The sequence below is a fragment of the Papilio polytes genome, unplaced genomic scaffold (assembly GCF_000836215.1).
Source record: "Papilio polytes unplaced genomic scaffold, Ppol_1.0 DF824047.1, whole genome shotgun sequence".
Taxonomy (NCBI): Eukaryota; Metazoa; Arthropoda; class Insecta; order Lepidoptera; family Papilionidae; genus Papilio; species Papilio polytes.
The window spans coordinates 1,342,962-1,363,258 of record NW_013525157.1 but is presented as its reverse complement, the minus strand read 5'-3'; the positions used below and the strand labels follow the sequence as shown (position 1 = coordinate 1,363,258).

At 31.8% G+C, this 20,297-nt stretch overlaps 4 protein-coding genes across 6 annotated transcripts in view; 2 read left to right on the top strand and 2 right to left on the bottom strand.

The window, feature by feature from the left end:
* Nucleotides 1-1,842: 1,842 nt before the first annotated feature.
* On the bottom strand, nt 1,843-3,465 carry LOC106100791 (ras-related protein Rap-2a). Its single transcript, XM_013279816.1, has one exon. The coding sequence runs from the start codon at nt 3,121-3,123 to the stop codon at nt 2,578-2,580; it is 546 nt and encodes a 181-aa protein (XP_013135270.1). The 5' UTR covers nt 3,124-3,465; the 3' UTR covers nt 1,843-2,577.
* Nucleotides 3,466-4,034: 569 nt separating this feature from the next.
* Nucleotides 4,035-10,215, top strand: LOC106100800 (phospholipid scramblase 2). Its single transcript, XM_013279828.1, has 6 exons — nt 4,035-4,185; nt 4,907-5,247; nt 6,662-6,927; nt 7,144-7,368; nt 7,860-8,021; nt 8,477-10,215. The coding sequence occupies exons 2-6, from the start codon at nt 4,920-4,922 to the stop codon at nt 8,516-8,518; spliced, it is 1,023 nt and encodes a 340-aa protein (XP_013135282.1). The 5' UTR covers nt 4,035-4,185; nt 4,907-4,919; the 3' UTR covers nt 8,519-10,215.
* A 294-nt stretch (nt 10,216-10,509) lies between these two features.
* LOC106100484 (regulator of microtubule dynamics protein 1-like) lies at nt 10,510-12,539 on the bottom strand. Its single transcript, XM_013279349.1, has 4 exons — nt 12,358-12,539; nt 12,030-12,215; nt 11,224-11,478; nt 10,510-11,144 (listed from the first exon to the last, which is right to left on the bottom strand). Exons 1-4 carry the CDS (start codon nt 12,445-12,447, stop codon nt 10,794-10,796), a joined length of 882 nt encoding a protein of 293 aa, XP_013134803.1. The 5' UTR covers nt 12,448-12,539; the 3' UTR covers nt 10,510-10,793.
* A 452-nt stretch (nt 12,540-12,991) lies between these two features.
* LOC106100591 (septin-7) overlaps nt 12,992-20,297 on the top strand; it is a 42,739-nt gene continuing 35,433 nt past the window's right edge. Inside the window, exons 1-2 of one of the 3 annotated variants that reach the window (XM_013279499.1) lie at nt 12,992-13,107; nt 18,021-18,022. In XM_013279499.1, coding sequence (XP_013134953.1) covers nt 13,095-13,107; nt 18,021-18,022 — 15 coding nt within the window. In that variant the 5' untranslated portion in view covers nt 12,992-13,094. Of the gene's footprint in view, nt 13,108-17,187; nt 17,475-18,020; nt 18,023-18,725; nt 19,086-20,297 lie in introns of those variants that run through there. The other 2 variants (XM_013279495.1, XM_013279497.1) reach the window with 2 other exon arrangements.

The window sequence follows — 20,297 nt, the reverse complement described above, 5'->3', positions numbered from 1 at the left end:
AAGAAAAAAAAAATCTTCTTGGCCAGTATTATTACAGACAATTAAAAACAAATAAAACTATCGTCACTTAACAAAGAGATTATTTAGACATTAATTTTAAAATAATGTCTCAAATTGTAAGTATTGTATATTTTAATTATATTTCCTGTGCCCTAATTATATTCTTAGTGCATTGATTTAATAATAATTTATATAAATATTGATGTTAGAGGCACACACTATCCTTATAAATGGCATTTTCCTTAATTGTGTCACTATCAACACTATAATATAATTGCCTTGGGTTGTTATAACAAGGCAGAGTTAAAATATCCATATAAAAGTATCGTATTGAAAATTAAATGTCTTAATTGACTTTGCAAATTCCAATCCAGTTAAATATGTTAAGGCATTGTCTACTTCAGTGTATTTAAAAAGATTGGAAGTATTTATTTTACTTTTAAAGTAATTATTTATAAATTAACTGTCATTAGCTGATTGCTATTAATCATTGCTAAAGGATTACAAAAATTATCTATTCCATGAAATCATTTTGGTGCTAATTATCTTGGTAAATATTGGTCATATTTATCATTAGTTAATTATGAGTATAATTAACTGAAGTATTACAATCCCTTTAAAAGGTATAAGATTTTTGTTAAAGTGCACTATTTAATGCTAGAATAATAAACATTAGTCAAGATATATTCAGAAAGTAATATTACAAAGAGAAAAGATTTGTACTTTTGTATGTATTGAAATAAATCAAATACTACTGGGCCGATTTTAAAATATTTTTCACCATTAGAAAGATAATTGATCTGTGAATAACATAGAGTTTGTTTTTAATTTTTGGAGTGCGAAGTCACAAGCAATAGCTAGTATACATATAATTTAGTTCCAATATAACTTATTAAACAAAGAAATTAGTGTAATAGTGAAGGCAACATAATTTGTAATGACTACAAAAACTAGTGCTTCTTTGTAAAATATAATTTGTTTGATCTTTCTGTAAGCTTAAGCATGATCAACAAATAATTACCTAATTACGTTACTATTGAGTTATGTTAAGAAAATGCACTATTTTAATCAAATATTTTCAACTAAGAATGTACTTCTTGTTGTGGTCTTCTTAAATGTTACTAATTGTAAGTTGGGCATAAACAAAAAATACAGAAAAAAATAATATGAAGGTACTTAAAAATTACCATCCTACAGTAGAATGGAACATTTTGATAATGTTTCTATACTACTATTTAAATAAACTAATATAAACATTTAGAAATTTGTTTATTGTAGTGGCATTTGATAATGTTTTGATTACTAACTGCCAATGCATTTGTAACTAGATCTGTTTCATATTCATTGATTAATCAACACTTTTATCCAAATTTATGAACAGAAAGTACAATATCAAGTCTATAGCATCTAACATGTGATTGTCATTTCATACATGTTTACTAGAGCAAAACATTCTTAAAAAATAGATTACATCACAATTTAATATAAAAATCAAGTGAAATAACCCAAATGGGTAAATGAAATCTAATAAAAAAAATCAAATAAATAAGGACTATGTTTATTAAGTTGATCTATTTTTCAATTGAAAACCAAAACTATAGGTGTAAGCAAAAATATTTAAGAATCATTGACAATAAGTGAAAAATAATGTACTATAGATTTGACAATGTAACAATGCATGTAATATCTTTGGCCTAAAATCTTACTAAAAGAACTAAAAAGCTTTGTATGTGATATGTAGGGTAATAATTGACTGGTATATCAAGTGATGAAAACAGGTACAGCAAACTATGTATAAAAGTTTTGTGGTTACCTGGAGTCTGCAGAATAAAACTTCACTTGTTAATCTCCCACTTAAAAACTTTTATTATAGATATTTTGTTATATGTATTATCACAAATCCTGGTAGACTTTAAAACACAATCACGCAACTGACAATTCTCAAGTCTGTGTTTCCTTTGATTACTGATTTCTCATATAAACATAATTTACACAATAAAACACAATCTGCAAGTTGACTTAGGTACAACTCTCGCCCCGAGCACTTCACACTACACATTCATATATGTTTATTGCATATTTGGATGGCCTTTTAATTCTCTAAAACCGTCTTTGTCCTTCCACATTATTAATCTCATGAAATTATATACAAAGTTCACTAACATTATTTTACAATACATATATAGTGTAATATAAAAATCAGACAATGTCCTAGTTAGCCGAGGACAATATTTAAATTATTACAACTTTTTGCTAAATATAATGTTCCAATCAGAATCCACATGTTCATTATGTTTTTTTATGTGACAATGATTATTGCGGGAGTATCTACCAGTACTAAAGTATGAAAATATAAGATAAAGCACCTCGATTGGACAATGGTATGTATCAAAGATATTAACAACGTGATATGACGCGCTCCGCGGCCGCCAAAGGTCCAACGACAGGGGCCGGCAGGGCGCGCCCCGGGACCTCCGCGCGCCCCCGGGAGGCAGGCGGCCGTCGGGCCGACGCGGCTGCCTTCCTGCCTCCTCTTGCAGTCTTACGAGAAATAAATGCCACATTACACTCTAAATATTAAAGCACTGTACAACAACAATAAGGTTTCTTGTCCTTCTCTGGACTAACGTTCATTTCGCGCACGATTTCTGCAAACATTTCATTCACATTGATGCGACTCTTGGCAGAGCCCTCGAAGAACGGGCAGCCCCACATTTGCGCGAGGCTGGAGCCCTCCGCCTGTGAAACCTCCCGCTGGTGTTCCAAGTCTGCTTTGTTTCCCACTAGCAATATCGGCACACGTTCCGAGCCTTTGACGCGCGTGATTAACTCTTTCATTGGCTTTATGTCTTGGAACGTCTGGTGATTGGTTAAAGAATATACTACAACAAAGCCTTGGCCATTTTTTATATACAAATCTCTCATGGATGCAAATTGTTCCGTGCCCGCTGTATCCAATATTTCTAAAACACACGGAGAATTGTCCACTTCTATTTCTTTCCTATAAAAGTCCTCTATGGTGGGGTCGTATTTTTCCATAAAACATCCAGACACAAATTGCACCGTCAAAGCACTCTTGCCGACCCCACCCGATCCCAGCACAACTACTTTGAATTCGCGCATTATTGTGGTATCTAAATCACACTAGCCAGTCTTCTAAACAACGTTTTGGAAACGTATTCTCACTGTGTGCTATAAAAATGTCATTGCTATGTTGGTTTATGACTCACACGGATGCGATCTTTGTAGAACGTTCACATGAAACAAGATAACTAAATGATAAACAGCGACGCCATTTTAGTTGAATGGGTAGCAAAACAACTTTGATTGCATCCCGGCGCTGCCTAGTCACTTTACACTTGAAAGTACAAACACGGAAGCAAACATCTATCCAACTGACTTGCTCCTCGATAGAATTGGCAGCAACAGCAGGTTGGTCAATGCACTCTATTGCTATGGTTTGATTGGTGAATGGAATTATTACAAACCGGATACCGATGTTACCATGTTTTTTTTCAAAACTGGCACACGAACTACTAAATGTGTTAAGAAAATTTCGTTATTACATCCATTAAACGAGAAGGATACTTATAATTTTTTAATTGAGATTAATATTCGTTCGAAACAAAACAAATTATTTAAATTTTCGAAATGGCTGACAAAGATATTTTCCTAAATGATATTTAATCCTAATAGATTACTTTAAAAAGAAAATTCAATTATTCATAATAAATGTTATGATATCACATTATTAAGAAATTTAAAAAGTATTTAAATAATTTACTTACGGGTAAGGAAAAATTAAGCACCAGGTAACATTGGACCGGAAATGTTCATACAAGTGACATGGTAACATTGGATTTCGTTCAAAAATCGTGTTTCAAAATTTAACAATTGCAAATAAAGACATCAATAAATATTCCATTGCATACAAAAACTACTAAGGATTTCCTTAAATATTATACGACCTGAAATAAAATTTACACAGCATTTTAAAATTCAGTTCCAGTTTACATTTTTTATCTGTCTTCCTTAGGTGTTGTTGTTTTTAAGTTTTCTTTAATTCGATTTCAGTTTTCTGTCGATTTTCCAAGGGAGGATAAACCGGGCAAACCGAGCAAACAACAAAATAAATAGCATTATCCAGTACCCTTGTTTTAAAATACACCGTTGAGAAGTACCAAGGTAAAAATTGTGTATTGTAATAATATTTAATTATATTGTAATATTTTATATTATTTTTGATTAACAAATTTATTTACATGATTTATTAAATATAACTTACCGGTTAAGATTTTCTAAACAAACGCCCAATTCTAGTAAACACCTATAAACTTTTGATCTTACAATAGTATAACTAATGGTTATTTCCACATTTTTAGTTCCAAAAAAAGGTCCATATTATGGCTATAAATAAAAAGATGTCGAGGTCATATTATTCTCCAAGAATACGATCCAATTAGAAGTTGTCGCAACTCATACTTCACCAAATTTATTGGATTGGACTAATTTGACAAGATAAATGTAAATCTATTTGACATTATGTCTGAAATATTATAGTATATGTACAGTTATTACTATGTTCAGGGAGTTATATTATTTGAAATCCAACTTTGATCGGATTGGATATTGTTTATTGTTTTGCTCAAGTGACTAATTGTTTTATGTATAAATTTAAACTACAAACATATAATTTCAATGTAATTGCATTAGTTGTATAAATGTTTGTTACACATTTCGATAAGTGAGGAATCATTTTATCCATCTTTTCTGCTCCAGTATGACAAAAATATAATTTGTATGCATCATTGAATAAGTGATGGTATATTTATTAGATAGAGCTTTAAAAAACGATTTTATGAACGAACATTTAGATGAAAAAATAAATGAATAATAATGATTTTAGGCCAGCAAGCAAAATGTCGCACAAATCTACACCATATAGCCCAAACTTTCCACCTAGTCAAGGCTATGAACCCCCAGTAGAAGGTGGCACACATAATGAAAGTTACCCTATGAACCCCCATGGGGATTACTCAGCACCTCCACACCATCAGATGCCACACCCTGGACCCACATTGCCACCTGGAGCCCAGCCTTTACCAGGAATGCATCATGGCTTCCAACCAGGGTTTCAACCGGGCTTTCAACCTGGTTATCAGCCTGGCTATGCACCTGGATATCCTCATCCGCAGTCAGGCTACCCGGCACCAGTGGTGCAGCAGCCTGCACCTCAGGGTCCTCCAGGTAATTCAGATTATTCATTCATTAATACCTAATTACAAAGATTTATTTACTGTTATAAGTAAATTTGATTAAAATGATGGTTACAATAGGATAAAGGGTTTAGAGCAGTGATTCACAAAGTGGTCTATATCGACCCCTATGGATCTATGATAACCTGCAAGGGGTCTATGTTAGCGAAAAAAAATTAGGGGTCCATGAAATGAAAATGATGGTCCACAATAGTGGATGATAGCACCTATTTATTTACATCATACTATCTTATGATATCAAAACATATAAATGTATAAATTAACATGTGGATTTACTTTAAGTTTTAAAAGTAAACTTCACTACAGTTAGAAATTTACAGGAAATCACGGAAAAACATGGCAAGGGGTCTACCACATAAAAAAAATTGTGAAACTGTGGTTTAGAGTATACTTAACAAAAAAGTATACAATAACACATGAATTTTTGTTTACTTAGATATCATTCCGCGTTTTGTATTTATTATATAATCATCAAATAAAATATTTAAGTCTTAAACCCGTTTCGATAAGATAACGTTGCGATTTTTTTCCGCCTATATAATTAATTTTCAAACATTATCAAGTATCATTTTGTTAATTTAATTGGCATTTATTTGCCCTTGTCTTAAAACTATCATTGGATACAAATAAGTTAATGACTCCTTACATAGATAAAGCTGTTTACTCTTGCGATAGGAGCAAGTTATAATCACTTTGTAGCAATATTCGTCCATAAAGTGTTGACACCACTCTTCATTTAATTACAAATATTTTTACTGAGCCAGTGTTTAAATTGTGTATTTAAAAATGGTTTTTGATAATTCAAATCATCCTTTTGATATATTGTATGAAGACTTGCCTAAAGAAACAAAAACTAGTTCTGTTAAGTGGTGTAAATATAAGAAATATATTTCAAGAAAGTGCAACTTTGAAAATATTAAAAATCGGAATATTATATACTTTCAAACCTTGAGTGCGTCAAGTGCTAAAAGAACACTGGCTAGAATTTTTAATAATCTTTTTAAATCACATCACGCTGGTTATGAAAAATTTTTATCGGACGAAGAAAAGAGGTTTATTAATGTTAAGACCAATCGGGAATTGGTGGAGGATGTAAAATACTAACATGAAACAAAGTGACTAACATTATGTATTTACTATATTGTATATATTTACGTGTTTATTTCAACCTCAAGCAAGTGTCTTATCCAACTAATGTAATATTGGTGTAGGTATTTGTAATGCTAGTTTATGTTCTGCCCTATTTGTTTGTGTTTACTGTTATTATATACTGATAAGACTGTATTAATGTACATATTTGCACTACTTTGATGTGAGTACTTAGTGTTTTAATTAAATTTGTACACTTAAATGTTAATTTACAGTAAATGTATGTATAATTTCAGGTGGTTGGATGACTATTCCGCGCGGGCTGAGCAACTGTCCTCCAGGTTTGGAATACCTGTCTATGATTGATCAGTTGCTGGTGCATCAGAAGATTGAACTGATGGAAGCTTTTGTTGGTTTTGAAACTAATAATAAATACACAATTAAGAATAATGTTGGGCAAAAAGTGTATTATGCGATTGAAGACAATGATTGCTGCACTCGTAACTGCTGCGGTCCTATGAGACCATTTGAAATGAAAATTATGGATAATTTCCACAATGAGGTACATATTGAGGTTGAAAATAATAATTTATTAAGAAACTATTAAGTATGAAAGTATGGATGGATTGTGTGAAAGAGGATATACTTAAGAAGGAGTTCAATACATGTATGATGGCTGATAGAGATGTATGGAAGCGGTACATACTGTTCCAATCCTTTTTAGAGAAAAGCTCTGATAGATGATTGAATATTCATTAAAAATAATATTTAATTTCAGGTTATTCATCTGCATCGCCCTCTAGCTTGTGACTCGTGCTTCTGTCCGTGCTGGCTGCAGAGCATGGAGGTGACAGCCCCTCCGGGAACAGTCATCGGCTCCATTGAACAAGAGTGGTCGATCTGCAAGCCATGCTATGTAATAAAGAATGCATTGGGTGACGTCGTTCTGAGAATCAAAGGACCATGTTGTACTTTCTCCATTTGTGGACAAGTCGAATTCAATGTAAGTACAAAGTTTTGTAAACCTCCAATAATTCTAATTTTTTTTTTTAATTAAAGGTCCTTAACTTAAATGCCAGGCCAACATTTTTTGCATTTTATACTAGTTCCAGTACAAATTATCCTCATGGTATTATAAAAAACTTTACTTTATTGGAAATATCAATGTCATCGAAGGCAGTTGCTATACCGTTACTGTTACCATGGCAATATTGCTTCCTTGCTGCTATTGTCTTGTAGGTTTTATCTCTTTCGCGCGTAAACATTTTTACCTATTTTCGCCCGCAACTCGCATTTATGAAAAAAAAAAACAAATGTGTAAGTAGCCTATGTGTTCTTTCAGACTATCCTCTACATCTGTATAAAATTTAATCGAAATCCGTAGCCATTTAGGCTACAAACTAACATTCATCCATCCATGTAAATTTCTGCATTTATAAGATTAGTAAGATTAGTTAGATAATGAGATTATTTTATTTGAATAAAATGTTCCAGGTGTATTCCAGAGACGGAGATACCAAAGTGGGCAAGATAACGAAGCAGTGGTCGGGGCTCGCGCGAGAAATGTTCACAGATTCAGACTACTTTGGTATATCATTTCCTATGGACCTTGATGTCAGGATAAAAGCTGTCCTGTTGGGCGCGTGTTTCTTGATTGTAAGTATTGCAGTTAATACGCTTTTAAACGTAATTCTTTAGTACAGTGTGATTCAAATAAGAGTTTGCTTGATGTGTCATGTTGTGATTGACTTTGTTTTTGCAATTCAAATATATAAATTTAATAAGGAAATGAAAATTTTCGAAATAATTATTTAATTTTTAACTATTGGTTACCTGCATGCGAACATTTATTTGAAATTGCACTTATGTTGCAACGCAAAAACATAATGTTCGCGGAATATGGATTTTTTAAATATCACTGACAGTCTTATTAACTGTACTTTCAAGCTTTTAGTTAAAGAAAATACCATTTTTGATTTTTGACCGAGGTCATTATTCAGCATATTCTTACTTGAAACACATTATACAAAATTTAAATCAAGAAATTGATTTAAAGTTATGATGTAGTGGTCATTTTATGTATGTAATATTAATATGTATTTATTTACCAGGATTTTATGTTCTTCGAAAAGACAAGAAACCAAAATGAGTAAGAACATAACTGTAACGAGGCATTTATAATTTGTCTGATAATATTTTAAATGTATGACTATCGGCTTGTGTAATCTTATATTGGATCTCGTAACCTTTTCGATCTGTTTACATCTTAATATTAAGAAAAGTAGGAGCACAATAAAAGCTTTAGTATTGAAAATGCTTTCGCCTATTAATAGTTACTATTTATTAAAACATTTAAAAATTTTTAACCCTTAAACATTTAATAGTTGGATTGTTCAACTTTTGTGACTATTAGATTGTAAGAAATATTTTGAAAGTCAATAAATTTAGAACTAGAGCATTTACAATACTGTCACTATATTGATAAAAGTGAAAATATACGAAAACCGCCAAACTATGGTAATTTAATTACCTTCTTACGCATTTTTTATATTAGTTATCTATGACACAAATACATTAGGTTTACTAAATTTCGTTTTAAAAATATACATTGTTCCAAATAAAATTGTTAATGTCTTAAACTCAAGATATACTTTTTTTAGTAGACTGCTATTGAACTAACATAATTGCTGATTATTAAGCCTACCGAAATACAAATTTTACACTCTTCATAATTTATTAATAGGTATCAAGATAGCTTAGATAGGTTTCATATGAAGCAATTTTCATTGTATTGAAACATTTTATTCTCAATGAAAATAAAAATTATATAGTGGAAAAACATACTATATTTTTTCTTAATATTTATTGGAACAGTACATAATCAATATATTTTATGGAACAAAAAATATTCTTTCCTATGATTATCCATTTTCAGTTTTATTCTCATTTAGATTTAAGTGCAACTTATCCGTGCTCTGCTGTTCAATTATTTTATTGGTTTATTTAAACCTTCTGATAATTATGTTTATAAATATATTTACATGTAGTGTAGATTTACCGATTATTTTACTCTTTTATGCCTTTTTTATGTTTTATTTTGTTTTTATTTTTAATTCAATGTTATATGTGTTAAAACTATATGCCATGCGTTTTTTTTAATTACAATTATTAAATTATATCTGGATTATTATGATTGTCAAATGGATGTTATCCATAGTTATAGTTGAGGCACAATTATAAAACAGAATTTTAACTGGAGATTGTTATCTTTAATTTTCAATCCTGCCACTGTGAATCTATGTGTAATAAAAAAGTTTATTTTATATTTCTAGTCTTCAATATTAATTCTTTTTCATATTGTATTTTTTAATTATTAAGCATGCCAATAATTAATAAAATCTAAATTCGCGTAAATGACAAAAATTGCCAAACTTCTTATAATGTACTAGATAATGTGACAAAATTAATGCTTTTAAAATGCAATTATTTACATCAATTTTAATATAAATGACAGAAAATTATATTTATGGTTGTGAAAACTTTAGTTACCAATTTTGGTAATATTTGCATTTTTTCATAGGCTGTAGTGCAATGTTAGACATACAAACTTGAAGACATTTCGATATTATATTTTTACTCTGTATAATGTTCCTTGATTCTCCTATTTAATTATTTTAGGCATATTTAATGCTAGTAGTTGATATTGAAAAGATTTTTTTTTACAACAGTTTGAAATCAATGATTAACAATTTTAAAAAATTGAATACTATGAAATAAGTTAATTTATATTTTAATTTTGCAGCAAGAAATGTAATCGTCTAGAGTAAGTTATATATTGTAAACCATTTACAAGTTATTTAGGAAAATAAATAGAAAAAATCATACTCCATGTATTTGTTTTTTTATTGATATAAAAACTAAACCTACTTCTCATTTGTATGAAAATATTTTATATTAACAGTTGTTCGCGACTTCGTCCGCGTGCAATTAAAAAAATAGTAATATAAACATGGCTTATATTACTCACTGACAATGTAGCTTTTTAATATGGAAACCTATTTACTGGTGAAAGAATTTTTGTAATCGGCCTTGTAGTACATAAGTTATTTCAATACATACAAAAATACAAATCTGTCTTCTTTAAATTATTAGTAGTATTAGTATAAATTGATTTATTAAAATATATTTATAGAAGAAGGAGAAGAAAAACAAACATTGTTTGATCTCTACTACATTGCAGTGACATTATAAATCTTAATTATTAAAAATCGCCAAAAATATGTAGAGTAAAAAAATGTATATTCTCTAAGTTAACTGTCAGGTGTATCATCAGACTTTAATTAGAGTATTGTATACTTCCACCTTAATCTTACTTAAGAATTATTTTTTAAGAGCCCAAAACCTTTAAACTATACTCGGAGGCTAAATTCATTTAAACTTCTTCAACAATTCTGTAGCTTCTTTGTTAGCTTGATGGTCTTCATTTGACTTGGCAGGGTAACTAGCAGCCAGTTGTAAATAATATTTAGCCTGGTCCGGTTTGTTTAGTTTTAAATAGCAAATACCGATTCTTAATAAATTCATACTGTAAAATCTAGGTTGTACTGATTCCGCTTTCAAAAAATATTCAAGTGCATCTTCATAATTCGATTTAGGTAGAGACGCGAAAAGAAGTTCAGCTGTTCTTCTATAATGCCATGGCATTTCAGTTATTTGAAAACACCATTCTCCAAGCATGTGAAAGGTTGTAGCGTCATTTGGATTTAATATAACTGCCAGCTGAAATTATAAGAAAATATGTGGATTATTAAATAATACACAAATACCAGAGATTACTCTTTGATTGAATTCAACTTACATCCATATGTTGTTTTATATTTTCAAGGTTTTTAATTTTCTCTTTGTACCCTTCATAACTAGCTTTGGCTTCCAAAACGAGGGCAAACCATTTGTGGACAGCATAATGGTTTGGAGATATATTAACTTCCTTTTCTATTATTTCATATGCTTGCTTAATAAGGTTTTGTCTTTGGTTTTGATCGAATTTTAAATCTCTTGATAAATTGTACAGTGCTCGACAAATACGCCATCTCACTTCAACATTATCATGTAACTGTAAATCAAAATTTAAAAAATGTTTCATGAAAGTAATATTTATGATTCATTATAATCACTACTAAATATTAGAATACTATCATAATTTAATTGTTTTTTTATATTAAACGAGCTTTCGCCCGCGACTCCATCTGCGTGGAATTAAAAAAATAAAAGTGAGTTGCCCATGTGTTCTTCCAGACTATTCTCTACATCTATGCCAAATTACATCGAGATCCGTTCAGCAATTTGGGGTAACAAACATCCATCTTTCCATCCATCCATCCTTCCATCTAAACTTACGCATTTATCATATTAGTAAGAAATGATATCATCGACAATGTGTATTTTCAATTATAACAAATTAATTTAAACAAATGTTCTTATTTACTTTTTATGAAGATGTTAAGCTTTACTTTTCTTATTTGTGTTCAATAAATGATTATTTATAATTAATTTAAGAATCAATATGTTTTTTTTTTCATAACAAATCAATAGATGGAAAAATGAGTTTTTTTACCTCTACATATCATAATAAAAACCTTTGCTATACCACTGGTATTGACTGACCTTACTTAACATTAAGGTTTGGTAACAAGCTTCATAATGACCATTTTCAAACTCCTTATCAGATTTTTCTATAACCATATTGACATCTTCTTCCTTTTTATTCTTTTCAGTCTCTTTTTCAGCTACAGACCATAAAAAGCCTAAGGCAGCTATTCCTATAGGTGGGAAATGCATTTTCTTGTTATTCTGTAAAAAAAAAGGAAATAGATACATTCAAGATTACTTAAGAAACTAGTGATTAATTTTGTAAAAGACGGATACATAAGTGTTTACCAAAACATAACGTAAATAAATTGTTTAATATGACTACAAATGTAATATTACTTACTTTAAACAATAACAAATTTTTAGAGTATGTTTTTTTCATAAATAGCCCCATCATGACTGAACGTAATAATAGAATTCTGGAATTCTGCATTCTTACAGTAAATAAGAATCCTAAAGATATGTACTGTCTTTACATTTGACTTTAATTAAATATTAATCAAAATGGAATATAAGTAAACAAAACAGTTATCACTTTGACAGCTTGTGTCAAATTTGACATATTAAAATGAGTAGATATGATACAGAACACATAAAAACCACATTTATTTTGAATCTTAAATCTTCTACGACATTCAGCAATGATTTTTACTAAAAACTGTTAACATTTAACCGGACAAATCAACCGAAAAAGTGTATATTTGTTATATTTCAAAATGATATCAAGCAATTGGGGAAAATACTAAATGATGAGACTTTTTCGTTACTTCTTAATATCGATTAAATGATGTATGTCTTCAAAGATTTTTCTATGAATTTCAATTAATTTTTATGGGACAAAACAACAGGGATTGTACATAAACAAACATCCCTTGCTTTCTTTGGATAGTCTACTAATTCCTACTGTAATTTAACATAATTCAGCAACTTAATTTTAATATTGGCAAGGATATTCAAAAATCAATTTCTTCCCGGCACAAGGGCGGGTGTAACTGTTGACAGTTCGGTTAAGTGTTGTGTTAAAAGGTAGTGAATTAGACATGTTTTCGCTGTGAATTATTGTTTTATAGTGTTATCATAATGCAGAGATCAGGTAATATTCAATATTATCATTCCGCTTACGTAACAGACATATACGTTTACCCGCAACTTCGCGCCAATCAAATATTGCGCATACAGTTCAAATTTTTTGATGCATGTTTTTACTTTTTAAATTGCATTTCATGTAACGGATGCCTTCGGTTTTGTTATACTTAGGCATTAGACATCATTTAGCTACACGTTCAGCCAATTATCGAAATGGGTGAATAATTTAGGAACATACAAATGTTACATAAATTAGAAGATAAAATGTATTTACTATATTTAGAGTGTTTATATGTTTAGTGATTTAAAATGTAATTAAGATCAACTGTTTAAAGCTGTTAAATTCACTTACATATTTTCAACTTTAATTATATTGGTTTTATTGTGTTATGGAAAGACAATGTATAGATGTTGTTAATTTATAGTTATTAGAAATGTATATAGTCTGTTGTCTAATTCTATCACTGAAACTAATGCAACATTGTACATTGTCTTTGATATTGAGAACAAAAACTGTGTTCAATGTTTCCTTGCCTGTGTATTTACAGAATTAGTTATATTGAAATTGATATTGATGTATTGATGCTTATATTCAAATAGTATTATAGTTATTACATGTTATATATGTACTATTATGGGAGTTTTAAGGTTTCAATGTCATTTATTAAATACTTGAAAGGATTGATTTACCCAATTAGCGGCAATGTAATGAAATTGACTAAATATGTCTTTATTTTATATTGAAGTAATCACATAAGAGTTACTTTAGATAAAAACAACTATGAGAATTTTTCACTGTCCTGAGCACTATAAATTCTTTAATTTGAAATTATTCTATTATTATTAACTAAACAGTGATTAACAATTATTAATACTTTGTATGTGATCCCTAATATTGTTAGAATGTAGCCCGGTGTCCCATATTTCAGACTTGTCGTCTAACTGCAAGTAAAAAGACAAATATAAAAATTGTTTATAAGGAATAAGATGTCATTATGATGAATAATATAAAAAACATACATTGTTGATGGAATCATTTTATCCTAGAACAACACTAACCGAGTTAATGGGCAGATTAACTTTATCCTGTTACCATTATATTTTAGGGAAACAAGGATCATTGTTTAGTGTTATATAGGTTTATAGCTATCATTTTAGATACATTTTTGGGAGGTCAATCATATTTTTTTTAATCTATGACAACTGCTGTTTACTATTCTAAATATACAAATGAAGAATCAAAATGTATCCTAGACTATGTAACAAACAGTCAATATAATAACATTTTTAATTATCGGGATTTAATTATGTTTTAATCACATGATTGAGTAAAAATAAAGACCGAGGCCAAAACCACTGGCTTCCGAAACGAACATCGTGCTGTACCGATTGTAAATTTCCTGCCGGTCGCGGAATCCTCGCTACGCGTTAGCCCGTCCTACCGCGATAACTTGATGGTGTATTTTGGGGAACAAATAAATATTACGTGAATATTTTGTTTAATGAAATATAACGCGACGATAGTGACATCATATATTTACTAATACTCTCATCGTTTTTGCTATACCTCATTGTCTATATGCAAAATACGTATTTTATAATTATTCCATTCTTATAATCATTCACAATTATAATATAAAAGTTTTCACGTTGAAGGTGACCGCGTTTTTCGTTAAATATTGTTAAAAATTTTTAACTATGCTCTTCTAGAATATCTTTTTAACACAACTTTTACTTGAATCGTGGTATTTGTGACGAAATAGGTGAATTATTATTGACTGAAGTGTCATCCAGTTGTCGTTGGTGAAAATTTTGGTGAAGAAATCTTCATACCCCGGGAGTTATCGAGAAATATTTCTTGTGGGCCCCAGGTTCCTGATACAGCTATGACCAGAATTGTCACGATACAAAATGGTGTTTGGAGACGTAATTATATTTTGTTTATACTTTGCAATATTATATTTCGACGGTAGCGGGAAGCAAGGTGATGCTGAGATTGTGCTACATTAATAATGGCAAATCTATCTAAAACCAGCAAAAAAATTAAGGTTACTCTTGAATTTTGCGGACCTATAGTCTGTGTCCTAAGGGTGAGACTCATTCCATGGTTTTTTTTAGACGTTCTTTCCATATAAGTCTGGCATTGCATCTGCAATGAATACAGTTAGCATTTTACTTTTAACTTAAGGTCGAAGAACCGGTTATTTGCGTGTCATCTTCTACCTTAAAATAGATTTTTCGGATATCGCTACTTTATTGTTGCTATTTTACTCCAAAATAATTCCGTTCTTAACGTCCCTGAGCCAGAAGGTATACTTTAGGGGCGTTTTACGATTTCATAAAATCGGATGAAATTTTAGTTTTGCTTTTTTCATTGCTGTATCTCTGTGGGGATCGTAAAATGAGACCAACGTAAAATCGCAGTGACCTGTGATATTTTTTCGCTGCTCCAAAGTATGGATAAACATGTGTAATATTAAAAACCTGTAATTAAAATCAGTAAAGACGGTTCTTAAATTATAGCACAGAAATTTTTGTATGTTTAAAAGTAGAATTTCCAAAAATGCTAAATTCTTGGAAACTCTATTATCTTCTTTGATAACAATAAAATCAATATTCTTTGGAAATTTAATAAAAAAACATCAAACACTTTAAATTAATAATGACTAAATTTAATGGATTTTTTTAGTAAAATTGGAAGTAGCAGAGATTTAATATTAACCCATATTTGAAACCGTAAAATGTTCAAAGTTTCTCTAACATCTTAGCGTTCTTTTCTAAGCAGCACTTTACCTTATGAAAGCCAATGTGACCTATATAATACGAAGCTTCCGTGTTGTTATTTAATTCTTGTGAAATTTAGACGAAACTTTGTATCCCAGGTTTATTTTTGACATTATTTTTACATGAAACAGCCTGTTTTTATTAGTTTATCATCTGTCTATTCACGATTCGAAACCGGGCCGTTCGGTATAAACCTCATGCCTACTATCGTATGTTAATATAATACGTTTAGTACATAATTTATGTTGTGGTATAAAGTTTTAATCTATGTTTGCATTCGAGAAAGGCCACATTGTCCTGTGTGCACGGACCATGTAACTCGGTAGAAGCCAGGCCCTGGCGCGGAACCTGACGGCTGTGACGTCATAATGTCGTCCTGCCGCTGTAATCCACACCTTCCATACAATCGCATCTCTTAGATATAAAGCTAAGTTTATATTGAAATAAATTTTCCAGGTTGTTTTTCTATCATTACAAAACCTTAAAATTACTTAAAACTATCTCGTATATTATGTCGGCTTATTACAATTATAACTACCTTATTTCCAAATACAAATTCATATTATAAATAAATCGTTTTCAATGATTTCGTTTACTTTGAAACCCACGAGTTACGGCGTTACACTTAGATATCCTGACCGTTAATATAAAAGGCCGATTAAACACAATAGTATACGTGCAAAAGATAGATTTTATTCTATGTTCAACAATCTGTAATGTAATACTACTGCGATAATGCATAAAAATGCAACAGTAATTAAACACATGCCAGCAGATCAATAATGTACTGAAAGCGTTCTGAGAATACCATCGGACTGCATGTCAATTAAAATCAATTCATCATTTAAAACATTGTGCGCAAACGCATATGCTGTATTTTATAAAGTTGATTCTTTACTTTTTGAAATGGTTGTACTAGAATCGTGTTTTTTACGCAATTTTCTGATATTCGTGGTTTCAACGATCTTATTGCAATAAAGATTTAAATCAAGTACAGGCTAATACTAATCTGAATGTTAATCACGTTAAGGCAGGTTTTTGTTTGCGTTTATGCACTAGTAATGTTGATTATCTTTGATTGTTATAGTTGTGTTTATAGTTATGTATCTATGTAATACGAACAAATAATGTTGTTCCTTCTGGTTCAAGTTACATTCTCCCAGGAACGGCCACCCTTGGCGCGTCGGTATTTGCCAAGTTGCGAATTCCCTGCGCGAATTGAAAAAGCATATTACCGCAGCGCGAGCTGTGCCGCGCTCAGTTGCCGCGGACGGCGGCATACCGTGCGCTCTCCGTCGTCGCTAAACACACGTTTATCTTGCATATTAACATATTTTTATACGTCCGTCCGTCCGTCGCGATCAGTAGAGTACTGCCGAGTACCGCTATTTGTCATCGTGTAAATATTTGTGGTAGATTACCGTTCTCGTTTGTAAGATGATTAAAGCCAAACAAGGATTAAGGATTTAAGTGTTGATGTTTGTCGTAATGTTGTGATGCCATTTGTAATTAGTTACGAGTCGTTAATTTTAACGCCATATTCGTCACGTTGCCGAGATACTTTCAACAATATGGAATCGCATTCATCACGTAAGATGTTTATTAAAGTCTTTATCTGGTGTTTTTATTGTATTGTTTATGTTTAGTGCGTATTTATAGTGGTTTATGTGAAAACGCTTTTATGAATGTGTGCATTCTTGTCATTAACAATTATTTCTTCGACAATTGTTTGATTTGTTATAATATCGCGCACGCCGCATCCAAAACAATCTAGATTTAAAAACAATAGCATTCAAGTGTTTTGATTCATGGAACCGTGTGTAGATTTTTTATCACAATGTGCCGCTTACACCTCATAGCTGCGGACTTTAGCTAGTTTAGTGTTGCTTCACTTTATATGTGGATGCGGACTAAAAACATTGTTCATGGATGTCGCCTACTTGGATAGTGCGGATAGTCTGGAAGACGTAGGTACATGTTGTCTTCCTTGTTTAGGTGTGTATTTATAAGCTTGTGAAACAATCATAATTTTTAATTTAATTTTAGTTTAAACTAAAAATAGTTTTAAAAATAATAGAGTGTTAATTTTTAAACATTTTTTTTGTTCCATGTGCTGATTTTCCGGTTGTCACATAGCGGTAAGTACAAGAAACCTTTTTATCGAATGCGATAGAAATGACTGGGTCAACTGTAATATAAAATAGTGACAGTTTATTGTTGTATTTATTAATACAAAATTGGAGTTATTAGGTCGATAGTACAGTTGGTTCGGTAGCTCACGTACGAACACAATGCGTGCGTCGCGTCGTTTGCATTACGAGCAGGAATTCGCGTCCGCTATTCGGCCCTCGCGGCGGCGCAGCGCCCGGCCTGACGCGGCCCGGCCCGTAGCGGCGCGGCGTCACCGTGACACCGATATCGCTCCCATAAGGGCGTTCATCCTCCGTATGTGCATGTTTTTAAGCGACACTTACACATCGGCCGGCGCTCGTAGTGACGAACCATGTCTACTATCCACGACGCGCCCTTGCCATTGTTCCGATTCAGTGAGCGAAAACGTAATCGCGGAGTGGTCGTTTTCATTGTTAGCCGAGCTGTTTTAGAAAAAAACAAGTGACATAAAGAAATCAGCCGTTTCTCTAGCACATTTGGTACTATTATTATGATACCGGCAACCCTCATATACTATCCCGTTGAATAGCAACTTGTTATTTCTTATTACTTTTTTAAAAGGGGTGCAATATTAAATAGACAAGAAAGCGATATCAGTTTTCTACGCGATTGTACTTAATGCGATAATAATTTCAAAGCGGTGTTTTATTGCCTATGAATCACTAAGTCTGCGTTACCAGTGTTAATTTGTTATCAGTTAGTTTTAAGCGAAGTGTTGGCGTAATCGGTTGATTCAGCCGCGCGCCCAGCACTACACTCCACTACACTCCCGTCCGGATGTGATTTGTCGACGGAAAATGTATCTCGTCAGTGCGTCGCTCTAAATGTTGCAGTATGTTTCCGACTTGTTTAGTTAACGGGTGACCGAGTTAAGTACTGTGCGTAATTCTGTGACAATAATAACAATAGTGCAAGTGGCGGTGTGTCTATCGTTACCCAAGGATGGCTTCGGTATCAGATTCGCCGGTAATGCGACAGCGCGCCAGGCCCGTCCTGGCCCGGTACAAGCCCATGGGCAGTAACGACCAGGTGAGCATCATTCTCTAAATAAATCGTCTATGCGAAGTCTCACAAGTACAATTCGATTTGTACTAAGTACCTATCTTATCGGAGATCCAACAAATGGGCTCGTTAGTGTTTATTTTAGTTATCCATTGTTTTAGTCATTTCGATATCGCATATGGAATTTCTGTACACAACTAATATTTGTGGTAAGTCGCTATGTCAAATAATGACTAATTTTACTTTAATTATTTACAATAGATTAAAAATCCGCCCAATGACTGTTTGATACGTTTGTAATATGTAAACGTTAACCATTCTCGGTTCATTGTATTTAAATTGTCCTGGTTCGTAACAGGAAAAGTATACCATACCATTATATTAATAAACTAATTTTTAATAAACTTACTGGGGGAACTACATGAAATTTCATTTTTTTCGTAATAATAAGTGAGTTTCTATTACCTGTTTTAAATTTGTAAAATGAAAGCTAACATCAGCCCTAATCTAACCCATAAATCGCTTTATGAATTTTAAAAAAAATTACTATAACTATTTCATTTAATAACAATCGTATCAAGATAAAGCTCGATTGTTCTTTTCTATGACTTCCTCAACCGAGTTAACATCGATATCTTTGCCTAGAGCAGCCTCACTTGGCGCCTTTTCTGTTGCTCTTCGGCGCCGCTTACCATCGGTGCCGTGTCTTATTGAACAACCATTCCTGTCTCGCGTCATTCATTTTACCTTTTTTGTAGATGCTAAAATTACGATAATTTTAACATTTGTATAGTTGATGGCACCTAAACCATCTGCTAATCTTAGTGTTGTTAGGAACTAATATATTTCCGTACGAGTATATTTGATAACACATAAATATGCGTGTGTGTTCGATGACCGGCCCAGTTTATAAACGGAAGTTGTAGCGTGTTTCGTGAATTGTTTTAGAAACAGTGCTTGTTGCTGCTGTGCGCGTGCCTCTTCGCCTAAACACAGAATTTAACTCCAACCGTGTATATTGGCGTTGTGATAAATCATACACTTAGCGAGCGTTCGCACGGACGCGAAAACGCTAGGCGGTAACAATGTGTCAAAATAGAACGTATGGGATTGTATGAAGCTGTTCATACGGGGGCGTTTTTCTTCTCCGCGTATTTCTCTACGCGCACTGTTCCATTTTGGACACTAGGCGTTAGCGTAAAAATAAAATGGAACGTATGGAACTTCATACAAGTGTTC

What these genes read in the sequence shown, in the direction of transcription:
- LOC106100791 (XM_013279816.1), bottom strand. Translation starts at nt 3,123, where the DNA reads ATGCGCGAATTCAAAGTAGTTGTGCTGGGATCGGGTGGGGTCGGCAAG.
- LOC106100800 (XM_013279828.1), top strand. Translation starts at nt 4,920, where the DNA reads ATGTCGCACAAATCTACACCATATAGCCCAAACTTTCCACCTAGTCAA. An exon ending in GTGGACAAGTCGAATTCAAT is followed by an intron (nt 7,369 to 7,859) that starts GTAAGTACAAAG and finishes AAAATGTTCCAG; the next exon opens with GTGTATTCCAGAGACGGAGA. An exon ending in TGGGCGCGTGTTTCTTGATT is followed by an intron (nt 8,022 to 8,476) that starts GTAAGTATTGCA and finishes TTTATTTACCAG; the next exon opens with GATTTTATGTTCTTCGAAAA.
- LOC106100484 (XM_013279349.1), bottom strand. Translation starts at nt 12,447, where the DNA reads ATGCAGAATTCCAGAATTCTATTATTACGTTCAGTCATGATGGGGCTA. An exon ending in AAACCTTAATGTTAAGTAAG is followed by an intron (nt 11,479 to 12,029) that starts GTCAGTCAATAC and finishes TTTGATTTACAG; the next exon opens with TTACATGATAATGTTGAAGT. An exon ending in ATATAAAACAACATATGGAT is followed by an intron (nt 11,145 to 11,223) that starts GTAAGTTGAATT and finishes TTATAATTTCAG; the next exon opens with CTGGCAGTTATATTAAATCC.